The 14,477-nt window shown below is 49.9% G+C and overlaps 5 protein-coding genes across 5 annotated transcripts; 2 read left to right on the top strand and 3 right to left on the bottom strand.

Annotated features, from left to right (window-relative positions):
• The first annotated feature begins 11 nt into the window (after positions 1–11).
• Positions 12–1,657, top strand: BJX68DRAFT_231247 (diacylglycerol acyltransferase type 2A). Its single transcript, XM_071039319.1, has 2 exons — positions 12–421; positions 466–1,657. The coding sequence occupies exons 1-2, from the start codon at positions 177–179 to the stop codon at positions 1,490–1,492; spliced, it is 1,272 nt and encodes a 423-aa protein (XP_070901680.1). The 5' UTR covers positions 12–176; the 3' UTR covers positions 1,493–1,657.
• A 322-nt stretch (positions 1,658–1,979) lies between these two features.
• BJX68DRAFT_19784 (putative kinesin family protein (KipA)) lies at positions 1,980–5,286 on the bottom strand. The gene is made up of 3 exons (XM_071037512.1): positions 5,234–5,286; positions 4,207–5,069; positions 1,980–4,161 (listed from the first exon to the last, which is right to left on the bottom strand). Exons 2-3 carry the CDS (start codon positions 4,943–4,945, stop codon positions 2,075–2,077), a joined length of 2,826 nt encoding a protein of 941 aa, XP_070901681.1. The 5' UTR covers positions 4,946–5,069; positions 5,234–5,286; the 3' UTR covers positions 1,980–2,074.
• Positions 5,287–6,643: 1,357 nt separating this feature from the next.
• On the bottom strand, positions 6,644–8,341 carry kin28 (TFIIH complex serine/threonine-protein kinase subunit KIN28). Its single transcript, XM_071037515.1, has 2 exons — positions 8,005–8,341; positions 6,644–7,953 (listed from the first exon to the last, which is right to left on the bottom strand). The coding sequence occupies exons 1-2, from the start codon at positions 8,186–8,188 to the stop codon at positions 6,935–6,937; spliced, it is 1,203 nt and encodes a 400-aa protein (XP_070901682.1). The 5' UTR covers positions 8,189–8,341; the 3' UTR covers positions 6,644–6,934.
• BJX68DRAFT_231262 (mitochondrial 37S ribosomal protein mS41) lies at positions 8,326–9,850 on the top strand. Its single transcript, XM_071039320.1, has 2 exons — positions 8,326–9,762; positions 9,828–9,850. Exon 1 carries the CDS (start codon positions 8,598–8,600, stop codon positions 9,318–9,320), a length of 723 nt encoding a protein of 240 aa, XP_070901683.1. The 5' UTR covers positions 8,326–8,597; the 3' UTR covers positions 9,321–9,762; positions 9,828–9,850.
• Positions 9,682–14,175, bottom strand: BJX68DRAFT_253687 (cytochrome P450; the record flags this gene model as incomplete). Its single annotated transcript, XM_071042754.1, has 9 exons — positions 9,682–9,750; positions 9,805–10,881; positions 10,931–11,128; positions 11,192–11,467; positions 12,036–12,628; positions 12,720–12,879; positions 12,928–13,520; positions 13,567–14,074; positions 14,134–14,175. The coding sequence occupies 9 exons, from the start codon at positions 14,173–14,175 to the stop codon at positions 9,682–9,684; spliced, it is 3,516 nt and encodes a 1,171-aa protein (XP_070901684.1).
• Between the last annotated feature and the right edge of the window lie 302 nt (positions 14,176–14,477).

The following is a 14,477-nucleotide window of genomic DNA, read 5'->3' on the forward strand; positions in this document are numbered from 1 at the left end:
GCGGAGGTTAGAGGTATGACCTCACTTGTCCTCAACCTCTCTTCCTTGCTCTTCCTTGCACTCGCTCCCATGCCGACTAGAATCTATCTGCCGGCCATACGTTCTCAGTATATGACCAAATCCGTGCTTATTCCATACTCACCCATACAGTTCGCTTTCTGAGCGCTCAGTTTGCGATGGACGCCGCAGCTTCTAACAAGGAGAATGCGGCACAACATATTGCCCCAGAAACAGGCCCCGCACATCAGTCATTGAGTACAAACCATGATATAACCGAGCTCCCACAGCGTGAACATGGAGTGCTCAAGAAAGGCAGTGGGAATGTTGTGAACGGGGTCCGAAGGACCCCAGACCTTGTACACGGGACAGCGAAACAGCGTGGTGATCCTGAGAGATCCTCCAAAGGCTATGAGAAATATGGGTATGTCGCTCCTTGTCATCAGCTGGACGTTCTGACCCTCAAAGCATACACTGGGCGCCGTTGAACATCCGCCTTGAACGACGGTTACAGACTTTTGTGGTCTTGTGTCATACCTTGACAATCGCCATCTGCCTCACGGTCTTCTTTTTCACCTGCGCCATCCCTCTTTCATGGCCTCTCTTGCTACCCTACCTGATATACATTTCGCTATTCTCGAATGTGGCCACATCTGGTTCGTTGAAATATCGAAATGACTTTTTACGTTCGCTCCCTGTCTGGTCGCTCTACGCCTCCTACTTTCCGGCCCGTCTACATCGGTCAGAGCCTCTCCTACCAACTCGGAAATATATATTTGGATATCATCCACACGGCATCATTTCGCTTGGCGCTTTTGCAGCATTCTGTACGGAGGCGCTTGGCTTTTCCAAGCTCTTTCCCGGTATAACCAACACACTACTCACGCTAGACTCTAATTTTCGCATTCCCCTATACCGAGAATATGCACTCTCAATGGGACTTGCTAGTGTCTCACGGGAATCATGTGAAAACCTCCTCACCAAAGGTGGGACGGATGGCGAAGGTATGGGCCGTGCCATAACAATTGTCATAGGTGGTGCGCGCGAGTCCCTCAATGCATCTCCAGGCTCACTACGTCTGGTTCTCAAACGCCGCAAAGGATTTATCAAGCTAGCTATCCGTACGGGAGCCGACCTTGTACCGGTGTTGGCCTTTGGTGAGAACGATCTCTATGAACAAGTCCGCTCGGACAGCCACCCCCTCATCCACAAGTTCCAAATGCTCGTCAAGCGGACACTAGGATTTACCATTCCGCTTTTTCACGCCCGTGGTGTCTTTAATTATGATGTTGGCTTGATGCCATACCGTCGCCCATTGAATATTGTCGTTGGCCGTCCAATACCCGTTGTTCAACAGCAGGACAGAAACAAAATCGGCGACGACTATATCAACCAACTCCACTCTGAATACGTGCAAGAACTCGAAAGATTATGGGAAGAGTACAAAGATATCTATGCCAACAACAAGGTTTCTGATATCGAGGTTGTCGCCTAATGGATATAGTGTATTTTCTTGTCTGATAACCCCACACACATGCACAAATTTCAGCAGTTTCAGCTACCCTTTGTATATCTAGTGCTATGCATATAAAAGGTGCTGGCAATACACAGCCAATAGCACACCGTATCAGAAGTAATGTCAAAGCCTACATGTTTCGACTGAACCTAAGTCATAGCGCCTATAGACGAGACGTAAGTAGCTACATTCAATCCACCTTGGAATACCTGAATAATAGAGCTGGATGGATAACGATAAATATGTGGTCATTGTATTCATATGTATACACTCATCTTCATCTTTCATCACTAGCAAGCTCGCAACATGGAAATGGCCATCAGAAACATAGTAGTATCAGAATAGAAAAAACACCCATCAAAAGCCACTAACCCAAGGAAACAAAGTCAAGACAAGACAATCTGGGTATCTGAGAAGAAAGCGCAAATTTACAAACACAAAGATGAACATTGGACAGGGCCAGAGAAATATTCGTCACGAACCAGGAAACGGCAACTAGGCCATCATCTGGAATCCATAGCCGATTTTACAGGACCAGCGACGTGGAATGGCGGAAAGGGTTTAGACGTCCAGACTCTGACGTGGATGAACCGGAGGAGGAGGGGGAAGAGGATGAGAAGGGGGAGGTGATGCGCATGCCGTTACCGCGCTGAGACCAGGAACGGTTGGATTTGATTCTGACGTTCGTCGGCTTTCTGGCGCTACTCGGACACTTCCGCGTGAGCCCTTGATCAAATGTCCGCTTTCCACTCGATCCTGGATCATCTCGTCGAGAATGCGCGATACCTCGTCCATGCTCCTCCTTTTCACAGTCGTTTCTATCTCTGCAGGGCCAGCAGATACTTTGGGAGCCGCACCCGGGGAAGCATTGCCCGCCGACTGTTGAGTTTGAGCTGGGGTTTGTGTAGGAGGCACCGGAGTTTGGGTAGGTGATGGAGTCTGTGTGTCGATGGAGAGCTGGGCTAGGTCCCGGTGACGAGCAGCAGAACGAAGCGCTGTCAGCATCCGATCCTTGTCGTCAAGCTGAAGCCGAAGTTCGTTAATTTCCATATCCTTTTCTCGTAGCTGGGCCATGAGCTCAGAATTATCCTGGGACCCGCCCGACTTGATGCCCATGGACATGCGCGAGTGGCTGGATCGTCGGGCTTGAAGTAGGCGTCTTTCCAATGTTGCGATATAACGATTTTTGTCATTGAGGTCCGCCTGAAGAGCCGAGATTTGTCTCTGAGCGCTTGCTTTCCCATCTGCAAATTCGCCCATCATATCCTCGTCGTCCTCATTACCAAGAGGTAAATTCATGTCCTGGCTGTTGACGGAGAGGAAGGAAACCGGTCGATGAATGTTGAGCGTGGATTGACTGACCGAAGAACGTAGGGAGCGAGAACCGGGGTCGAGTATGGAAGACATCCTCGATAACCGACCAAGGGCAGAAATAGTGCCTTGAGTATTGACACCTGTGGACTTTGAGCATAAAATAAGGCGATTCAGATGCTCTATACGTTCCTTTAGAGCAGTTCGAGCTAGCTGCATTTCCAGCATCTGCTCTTCGTGTCGTTCGTGAGCTTCCTGCTCGAGCTTTTGCTCTTCTAATTTCATCTCCTTTTCGGCCTGAACCTTTGTTTGACTCTCGAGCTGGCCGCGCAGAGCTTGTATCTCCATCCGATAGCGCTCAAGCAGGACACGGCTGCCCGCGTCACCACCACCTCCGCCAAACGCTTCATCTGCTCGTTTGGCGTGGCTGACAATATTGTTCTTGGCTCGGGCGGCAAACTTTAGGGTATTTAGGGTTTCTCCAGAGTTTGAATTGACCGAACTGCCCAATTGGACAGTACAAAGAATACTGACAAGCGAATTACCGGACAATGCGGGCTGCAGCAATCTCGTGAGCTTGCTGTCACGATAAGGCAAGTGTTTGTCCTTTGTCTCTGAGGGACTGTCCTTTGTCTCCGAGAGTCTGGAGATGATGTTTCCCAAGGTAAGAAGACTCTTGTTGATATGTGCACCTTCGGTGCGTCGCTCCTTGTCATCAGCGGCTCGCTCTGACCCTGCAAGATCGATCAGGCTTAGAGTCGATACTCGGACTCCACCGGGGGCTAGACCGGATCTCCTGTCCTGCGTTGTCCCTGTAGGAACTCGCTCTCGACTCTCGACCACTATTTGAACCACTGCGTGACTTCGGGAGCTGCGAGCGTTGAATTGAGTACTACCCGTCCTCCTCGCATGGTCACCTCTTGCAATAACGCGGAGAAGCTGTGTTGGGCTTTGCACAATTTCTTCCTTTAGAGGGGTTGCGTAAACGCCCCGTTTACTGTCCTCTCGCAGCTTGATTTCCTCTTGCGGGCCATTAGTGGGTCCGATAGACGCCGAAAGAAGGTCGTGAATCTTTTCGTTGTAGATCTCCAGGTAGCTGACGCGAAGTAGGAATTCTCGATGAGGGGTTTCTCTGATAAAGGAGAATATATCGGTAATGGCCAGAGGTATTACTCCGGGAGACGTCGCAGTACCTTGCATAGAAAAGGTTTTGCCAGTTCCCGTCATACCATACGCAAAAACAGTACCATGGTACCCTTCCATTACCCTTCTTACCAGGCGTTTGGCAGCAGAATCATATACCCGGGCATTGTTTTCGTGAGCCGAGAAGAGGTTATCTGCGACGTTAGCTAAATCTTCAATAAAAAAAAAAGGTGTGGTACCGTAATAGTAATCGCCGCCTTCCTTCCCATTATAAGCAAGTAGACCTCGGCGAGCATCTACAACCCACTCGGAATTGGCTGAACCTTCACCATTGACGTTTGGACGTACCCTGACGCTTACGATGACGTTGCCCTTTATCTCTTTGGATTTCGCATTTGATTTCGATCCGGCTGAATCATCGCCATCTTCGAAGGTGGTGGCACTTGTTGAATATGAACCTTCAGCCGAGGAACTTCTGCTTTGGGAGGGCGAACCCTCCAAATCGGCGTGTGAGATCGATTTAGCGTCACCACCAGCACTGAGCAAAGAGTGCGTCTTTGAACTTCTTTGGCTGATGGCCCCCATGCTTGGTCTGGAACCCCTCTTCGACTTGACGCTTCCAGACGACTGTAGACCCGGGCCGTTCATTGAGGACGCGGTACCAGGGCGGCTTCCGGGCCGTGGAGGTTGCGGAAACGCAGCGATGCTGATCGTTCTTCGTAGGGACTTGTCTGGACTACTGGGCACCCTGGCCCCCGACGCTGATCTGGTGGAGCTAATATTGGTGGTAGAGTTGGAGAGCGGTGATTTGAGTGAAGGTCTTGGACTAGAGGGAGTGCGCAACTTGTGTGGAGAGACCGCCCGTGAGGAGTCTGATGAGGCAGGCATACTCTTTCGCGATTTCGGGGCAGGCAATTGGGGAAGCGCCCCGATGGGCGGGCCAGCGGCGGGCCTGGACGGTTGTGGTAGTGTAGACATGGCAGTCGTCTCTCAAACAAAGATCACAGGCTGACTGGAGTGGGCAGTGTGACGGATAGTATGCGTTTGACGACAAAGAAGGGTTGTGGCCAAAGACATGGACCGTGTATTTCACCGCAACAAGCTACAAGAGGCGCAATGTTAGCTGGACGGAGAAGATCAAAAAAGGACAGCTTGTGCCATGTGCCGATACTGTAACTGCATTGGATGCATCTTGCCGATACACTGCGTAATGCAACTGCAATGTATTTTGAAATAGGATGGTAGAAGAGAGTTCAGGGTCCCGACATTTTGTTACACTCACCCAAAAGGCAAACGCGACTGACAAAGTCAACCAAATACACCAAACATGCGCAGCATGTATCCGAATGCAGCCTATTTCAAAACAACGTTGTCGATCGGCTATGCGCTACTGTCGGCAGTCGGTCTCTAGGCTTTTGCGCTGCGGTACTGATGACTCGAGAAAACAAACGAGGGCGGGAAGCGAGGAGAGTGAGGGGTGGGTGCCCGAATAATGTATGATATTGGCGACAGGAGACGATGATGTTTGCTCAAGCAATGAAAGTAGAACTTCTCCTGTGACTGGTAGAAGGAGGTGCGATCTCCTCGTCTCGCGCAATTTCGCGAGTGGGATAAGAGGGCGCCCCTGGCCAAGGGTAGCAGAGCGAAATCTCTAGGGGGATTCGCGTCAAGCTCGCAGGGCAATGGATGAAGAGTTGAAGGGAGAGGAAAACAGAAGCAAGTTGATTGACAAGTCTGCTGGCATCGCTGTGAGATGTCCAGAAAAGAGATGTGCTTGTCACCCCACACTCGATGGGCCGTCGACGAGCTGGAGAGGTCGGCCCCAATGATTTGTTGAATTGAGATTGTTTCCCCTGAAGTCTGTAAGATTTGTTATGCTACGAACTAACTTAATTTTACACGCAGTGCCTATTAGCCTTGTTTAGGTATGGAGCGCGTCCTTTAAATGAGAAGTATTTCTCCATAAATTTGATCGCAGTTCACTACAACTGCGGACAAGCTTCTTTCCCATCACAGGCACGACTTGGTAAGATTTCGGTCATGAAACTCCGGTCGTCGCCCCAGGACAAGCTGCAACTTGATTCTCCATCCCTAGGATCTGTTCGACTCGCCGATGCCGCTCCTTGCTATGTACATATCGCTGATGCCTGAGCAAGATCTCCGACCAGTAATCATTTGATCTTGGTTCCAACTCACAGTAATCTGGTTCGCACATGGGCCTGGGCTCGGTGAACCACTTGAAAGGTTCGAAGTTCATTCGTGTCTCGCTGAACTCTTGAAGTGGAAAGCGGTGGACAATCACACAAACTTTGTGGGTTCGAGTCCGTCTGGTTCCGTTCATCCTGGCGTCTTGGAAGTTGCACGGTGCCTGAACCATTGAGATCATTCATTGTCTTGTCCTGAAGGAGTACTAGTCGTAGCTTTGTTGATCACATTATGTTTTCACAAAGTTTTTCTTCCTGCCCAGGCCAATGGGAGCGTCAATCTGCGGCGATAAGCCCAATTTTACCCCTGGGAAGAGAGAAAAGGGGGCCAATCATTGCGCTCCCCCTGTGAATGAGCCTCCCGCCGAACCCCCCAGGCCCGACAACGCTCGGGGAGCAGTTGCAGCGTAGCACCCGAGAAGCTTGGGCGTCATGATCGGATATGAGATAATTCCCTTTCGCAGAAAACTGCAAGGGTCAGAACTTTGCTGGATTCTAAAGATGGCGGATTCGTTCTGACTCCGGACCACATTCATCTCGTGTTCCGCAGGCGGCGCGAGGGGTCTTGTACAAGTTCATACAAGGATGTTTAGAGTAAGATGACTCTCTCGATCTTCCTTGGGGTGCAACAGCAGATTCACTAGAGGCAGTGATGCTAGCCATTGACGCAACGATTGGTTCTGACGATTATGTGGCGACGCCGGCTTTTCGAGGGAGGTTGCGCCTGAGACACTGCTCTCGAGTCAATATACACATTGCAATCTTATGCCTTCATCGCAGAAAAGTCCAACTGCCGAGCAGCATTCTTGAATTGGTCGTCAAGCTCGCCCCCCCGCCGAGTCAAGTCGTCGCCCATTTTCTTGGTGCCGCCGGCTTTTCGAGGGAGGTCTTGTTTGTTTGTCGGCCTAGGCTCGGTAGTCCACCAACTGTGCCGGAGCGCTTGGTATGCCGTACTTCGTTTTCTTGGATCCAGCGTACACATTGACATTAATAAGTCTGCGCCGACCGGACCAGCAGTTGGAAACTGCCGGAGAAAAAAGTCTCGGCTTTGCACGGGAACGAGATGACTTGCGTCTGCTGGGATGTAATTTGGCAACTTTGATACACCTGGCCAGTTGTCTTCGGTTGGTGTCCCAAAGGCTTCGCAAATTCTGGTAATTTGGTCAAGATCCGAGTTCCCTGCGACAAACGGGACCCGCAGAAGAAGTTCAGCAAACACCATTGCGACAGACCAGATGTCAACGGCACCAGAATACTGGCGCGCACCATAGAGAAGTTCAGGCGGCCGGTACCATCGTGTGATAACCTGATGCGTCATGTTCAGATACGGGTCCGCGAAGGACCTAGCCAGACCGAAATCTGCTAGTTTGACCTCCCCATCGGAGGCAATGAGCAAATTGTTTGGTTTTATATCTCGATGCAAGACAAAGTTCTCATGACAAAACCAGACTCCTCGGATAAGCATGCCCATCCATGCCTTGATGTCGGCCAAACCGTAATGTATATTGCTGTCCTTGATGAGCATTTCTAGATCGCCGCGTGGTAGATACTCGAGAACCAAGTTGAGATTTTGATCCTTGGATGAGAATACATCATGAAGCGCGATGATATTTGGGTGAGAGAGCTCTTGCAAATACTTCACTTCGCGGATAGCGTCCATCGACAGTCCGTCTTTATATTCCGTGTTGACCTTGATTTTCTTGATGGCCACGAACGAGGAAGGATCGGTTCGAAGGTGGCCGAGAAAGACGACAGCATAGGTACCCTCACCTAGTTTCTTAGCTACAGATATGTTAGTCTACTGTCTGCTATCGAGCGGGACTCTGGGTATACCTTTGATGTACTTGTGTCTCACTTCATCATTCAGCTGTTCTGTGATCTCGCGATCCGCACCGCCCTGTAGCTGAGGGAAATACTCGTTCTCCTGCACGGGAGGCGCGGGCCCAGAAGCTATACTCTTTTTCAAAGGAGCTGTTGCTGAAGGTGACGGGGCGGCACCCAGTGGCGAGAATGCCATTGCTCCTCCTGCTCAAATGAGCCAAACTGGCTGTTGACTGTAAAGCTGATTTCACTTTGGAAATGGTAATATGCACAGAAATAATTGCGAGGATGTGATCACAGAGGTCAAAGCACGTAGATGTGGGTGTTGTTGCTCCTGGATGCTGATGCGGAACAGCGTCGGAGTTTTGTTAATCCTGAAAGATCGTGAGCCTCGCCGAAATTTCCCTGCGCATTATGATAGTATTCAGGAACAGCAAAACGGCCCGAGTCCGTCCCTCACCTACTGGCGCTAAGAGCTCTGCCAACATCGCTCGCGCCTTAAATATCTCCGAACCTTGCTTTCACCTTACTCGCCAACCTTGGAGCTGATCAAAGATTTGCCTCTCATCCGCGAGCAGGGAATTCGACAATAGACATCCGTCGTCATGGCGTTTGGAAACCCTTTTTCGATCACACGGGCAATCAAGTCATTCCAATTAACCCGACAATGCCTCCGCACAGTGCATCAAAAGTCCGCTGCGCCCTCTGTCCCATCACCAACGCCCTTCGTCCCGGACGTTGAAACCTTCCTCAAACTCATCGGCCGCGACATGTCAAAGCATGCCAGCAAGCTACCCTCTTGGGAGCAAATGTTCACTCTTAGTTCGCCCGAACTCCGAGATCTGGGCATTGAACCCGCACGTCAACGGCGCTACCTGCTCCGGAAACGAGAGAAATTTAGGCATGGCATCTACGGAGTTGGCGGAGACCTCGAGCACGTCGTGGACGGCGCTGCGCAATTGCGTGTGGCCGAAGTTCCTATTACGACAAAATCAAAATCATCTGCGAACGGTGAAAAGAACTTTTCAGTTAACCTGTCCCCCGGCATGCGACGGGTCATTGTGAACCTCCCGCCCAATGCTACGGAATACACGCACAACCCGTCGAAGCCGCTGAAGAAGTTTGCGCAGATGAAGATTCACCGTGGGATGCTGATTAAGGGGCCATACTTGGAATATATCAAGGGTACGAATGGGAGTGCAGCAATCATCAAGGTTCAGGAGGGGATGTGGGAAGACAAGCTGGGACACAAGGTTGATGGTGGTGAGAGACGACAGGCTGAGGTTCGGGCTAAGAAGAGGGCCGAAGAAAGGAGGAAGCAGGCATAAACTATGCTGTTCCTACGTCAGGCTGTATAGCCGGAGTATCCTTTATCTGTATTATAGCTTTCTGGTGTATTTGGTAGTGCATTAATGTAGATTTTACATTCATCGATTTGTAACTCTGGCGCCACTGGAGCAGTTAAAACACTGTAGCGCATGAATGTCTATAGTAACTACTATAAGGATATGACTCGTAAACATGGCATTAGAAACTATATTCGGCAGAATTAATATGTATAACCTAGAAATGCAGGTAGCATAATTTACACTGAAAGAAGGTTTCTGCCGTTCAAACACGTGAACAAAAGAACCAGCTTCGCCGACTGTTTTATCACAAAGCTTTCTTCAGCCGAGGGCGATAGCATAATCACTCGGTTTCAGAATCCCGCTTTTCATATTTCACGAATGATTTACCGAGAGGCCTGGAGAACAAGGACTGCAAATTCAAGTTAGTCGAGTTGACTCTTGCGCTGTTTTCCAATAAACTTACCGAGTAATCTGTGTCTGGGACAGATGATGCTTCAGAGTCAGTGACGGTGTTGAACTTGAACAATCTCACGAGGCCAGCCGTGATTGTCGCGAGCTGGACATACGCAAACTGCTCGCCGATACACCTATGCCGTCCAGCACCAAACGGCAGATAAGGGCTGTTGGTGCCCTTGCTGACGAGACCGTATCCATAATCAATCTTTTCCTCATCCTCAGCAGACTCAGTATTGGGCACCGCATCTCCATCCCAACGGTGGGGATCCCACTTTAACGGGTCCGGGAAGAATTCCTCGGAGCGAGCGGTAACACCAGGAGATGATAGAACATTGTGGGAAGCGGGAATGACATATGAGGTACCAGGAACGGGCATCGGATTCTTGACGGCACGAATGATCGAATGAATAGGCGCATGAATTCGCAGTGTCTCCTTGATGACCTTGTTGTGAAGGTCGAGCTTTTGCAAATTCTCATACGTTAGATGCATATCAGGGCCGAGAACATCAAGTTGCTCCTGGTATAGCTCCTTGATGATTTCGGGGTTGCGCGCGAGACGAAGGAGAATCCACGAGAGCGTCGAGGAGGATGAGTGCTGGCCAGCCATCAAAAGCGCAATCATCATGTGGGCGATCTCTAGGTCGGGAAGTGGGACGCCGTTCTTGTACACGCATGACATGAGGTTCCAAACCATATCTTCATCCCCAGAAGCCTTTTCTCCACCAGCCTTGCGACGTTCTTGAATGATTTCCAAGTAGGTTTCGGCCATTTTTCTTTGAGCGGCGTCCCGTTTGCGGTTGTGAGGAAGAGGAGCGTGAGGTAGCATAAAGTTGATCGGAGCGAAACCCATATCGAGATCATGGTACAGCTCGGCAAATGTAGAGTCGAATCTCTCGCGAACTTCCTTCCCTTGTAGCGAGCGCGAGGCCGTGTAAATGGTGATTTCGGCAACGGTTTTCGAAACATCGAATACACCTTGTGAGTCCTTGAAAACCGGAGACTTGCGAGCGAAATCTTCTACCTCGGCCGTAATCAAGCGGACATAGGAGCGTAGCGCATCGCTGGTAAGACCGTATTTCACGAACTAGATAGTCAGTATACAACCTGTGCTATACAAGCTAACTGGAGCTTACCTTCTTTTGCTCCATGAGCTTCGCGTTAGGACAGTCATAAACGACATGGCGCCCAAAGACAGGGGTCGTGAGAGGAGAATAAACCTCTTCAGCACAAACGTCCTTGAGTTTCCCATTCAGAATAAAGTCGTTGCCTTTGGTACCAAGGTATACAGTGGTCTTTTTTCCGAGAAGGATAAAGGTAAAGATGTCCCCGTACTGCAACGGAACGTGCAGGTCAGCCTAGAGCCAGCAGGAAGATCAGGAAACAGAACGACATACCTTAGCGCGACAGTTGAAGAAGAACTTGTAAGGATCAATTCCGTAGCTAATGGTGCTACCGACAAAGGGGAACCAGTGGAACACAACAGGGGGCTCATTGGGGTTCTTGAAGAGGATCTGTCGCAGAACATTCCCAACCACAGCGATAACAATTAAGGAGAGTAGACCAATTCCAGCGAGCGCCCCGTTCGACAGGGTCGAGCAACGTTCGCAAACGCTCTCGAGGACGTTCGCGACTAGGCCCATGGCTGGAGGAGGGAGATAACAGGGGCACGGCTGAGAGCAGGTCGGAGACGTGTAGCGGAATGGACAACACTGCAGAGTCTCTCAAAAAGAGGCACCTCGCCTTGCTGGATCCTCGAGACGTGAATGACAATACCAGCAAAGGACGACGTCGGGTAAAGGTAGTTGTTGGCAGAGGGAGCTTCATGTGGGAAAAAAAGTGTCTCCAAGAATGAATGGGTCCGCCGCCACACATGCTCGGGTGCCCCTGGGCCCGGCGGCCGCCGCCTCCTCAATACCAAGGGGCTCGAACCACTTCGCGGAGAGTGTTTTACTAATAAAAATTCCACAGGCACAAACACCTCTATTTACTAGTTATGGACATTACGTTGTATGACATATACCAAGGGTTAGTTAATTAGTATCGTGTTTTGTTACTTTCAAACTCCTTAATCCTTGATAACCCGGGAGATGAGTAGCTGGTCTCCCTGCTTTCCCAATTTACACAAATTCCAGACAATCACCAGTGCTCAAGAAGCACGCGCAAAGTACTACAAACTGTCAAATACAAGTTCTCCAACCTCTAATTGTAGCGGCTTGTCCGGTCTTCTTCAAAGAGCACTGGGTCGCCGCGCTCTCCAAGATTGACAAAGTCTTTCGGACCGCTATTGTCGTTGGGCGAGTTCTCGTGGTTCCGAGTCTTCTTTTTGTTGTGCATGCGCTGACCAGGAGTGTTCTTGTGAAAGACCTTGACTGGAGCTCCACCTCCTGGCTTCTCCTGGCTGTATTGCACATCATTGATACTGCTGAGGAGTGTGCGCTCCCGAGCAAGCTTCCGTTTTGAAAAGTCCAGTCTTCCCAACGCCCCTGTAAGACCGTCTGTGCTATCGGCAACGCTTGGGTATTTTCCTGTGAGCCAAGGGTGTTCTAGGCATTCTTCCACCGTGATGCGCTTATCAAAATCAACTGTAAGCATCCGGTCAATAAGATCCAGAGCTGGATCGCCCACAGAATCCCAATAAGGTGATGGGTAGTCAAAACGACCCATTTTGATTTGTTGTGCCAAGGTATAAGGGTTTTCGGGCGTATAAAGCTCGTCAGAAAACGGCGGGAAGCCGCAAAGACATATGTAGAGGACCACACCAAGCGACCAGATGTCTACAGCTTTGGTATATTTGCGGCGACGGGTCTCCTGCAGTATTTCTGGGGCGACATCTAGGACAATGAGCACAAAAGTCAACGACAAGGAGGGTCTACTTACAACTTGGCGTACCACAACTGTCGCCAGCGATATTTGGTCAGTTACAGCCGGAAATCATGAGGATTGCAACATACAGGGTGGTAGTGAATGAATCTTCGCCAATTATCTTCGCCAGGCCAAAGTCACCAAGCTTTACATTTAGCTTGTTATCAGTGACGAGAATATTCTCAGGCTTGATGTCTCGGTGGACAATTCCACGGTCGTGCTGTAGCATGTTTAGTAGAAAAAAAAGCAAAGTGTGGCTGCGACATACCAAGTACTTGAGGCCTTCGAAGAGTTGGAGGAAAATATGGCGAGTTTCATTTTCTGTGAATTTTTGTTTGCTTATAATCATGTTGAAGAGCTCGCCTTCTGGAGCAAGCTCCAACACAAGATAGACGCCATCGCTTTCATCAAAGGTGTCCTTGAGACACAGCAGATTCCTGTGACTGACACTCATCAAGAGACCAACCTCTTGCATAAGAGATTCATTCTGAGACTTTTGTGAATCACCGAGCCGCTTTTCAAACATCTTCACGGCGTATTGCGTCCCTGTAGCGCGTTCCACGCAGAGATAAACGGTTGCAAAATGGCCTTTTCCAAGCTGCTGCAAAACTCGGTACTGTTGCCGGAATCCATTTATATTCTTCGTTCGAGGATATCTGTAAACGAATCGCGCTTCGTCGAGAATAGTCACCTCGTCACCGTCTTCAAGCTCACGATGTTTGTTTCGGCCAACAATTGCATCATTAACAAAGGTACCATTACTCGACAGATCCTCTAGAATCGCCACGGTGTCACCCCTTTTATTCTCTGGGAACACCAGAAAGTGGCGGTTAGACACGGTGGGAATAGTAAGAACCAGGTCTGACATGTTAGCATATTCACCACATACTGCAAAAATAAAACTTACCACATTCCGGGTGTCGCCCGACTAGATAACCCCCAGGACGCCGGCTACGCTTCACAGAAGCGTCTTGCTGCTTCTGGGAGCCTTTTTTGGTACTGGATTTAGGACCGGATGTGCCATCTTCACAGACACCTCGCTTTCTAAGGACAAGCGTGTCCCGCACCTTATCATCGAGGGGAATGAGATAGCCCCAGACTCCTTCCGCAGATTCATCTTCAACATCGTCGGCAAAGGCTCTAGGTGGGTAAACAAACTGAGAGAAGGCTTGTGTGTCACCGGGAGGGGAAGAGAGCGGTTGGTATATGTCAGAGTTCGAGGGCGAGCGTAGGTGAGCTTGACTTGGAGGGGTGGCCGTTACATCTTTTCGAACATCCGTAGCTGTAGAGTCATGATGCGTGAGCGGAGTGGGCAGATAGTTTTGTATGACAGGCGTTTGTGACTGCTGCTGTGAGCTTATTCTTTGGGACCGGCGAGGCTTCTTCTGGTCTTGCAGATCGTGGTCTGAGGTAACCTGCTTGGATGAAGTTTTGTTAGTAACTCAAAAGACAGATTGGGATTGGAAGATCATACCCTGCTGCGCTTCAAAGAGCTTTGCTCAGTGCGTGGTACCATTGTCCCACTATTCGGATTCTAAGGCTGCTGGAACAGAACAGGTCAGGTTAATCGGCGTAGAGCGGAATTGAATTAGAAATTAGGAAAGACAAGGAGCAAAACAACAAGACAAAAGACGCCGCTGGGAAGATAAAATCAATCCAGAGAAGTGAAAGGAATGAAAACAAATTCCAAACGGGGCAAGAGCCAAAACTCTTGAGGTGCTGGCCAATCTCAAAGGTGCGAGCGGCCGGGGATTTGGACGAAGCGCGCTACCGCGACGAGGCTCAATCTCTCAAGGAACAAGGTTCAAGCCTGGACCC

The sequence above is a fragment of the Aspergillus pseudodeflectus genome, assembly GCF_044049435.1.
Source record: "Aspergillus pseudodeflectus strain CBS 756.74 chromosome Unknown BJX68scaffold_10, whole genome shotgun sequence".
Taxonomy (NCBI): Eukaryota; Fungi; Ascomycota; class Eurotiomycetes; order Eurotiales; family Aspergillaceae; genus Aspergillus; species Aspergillus pseudodeflectus.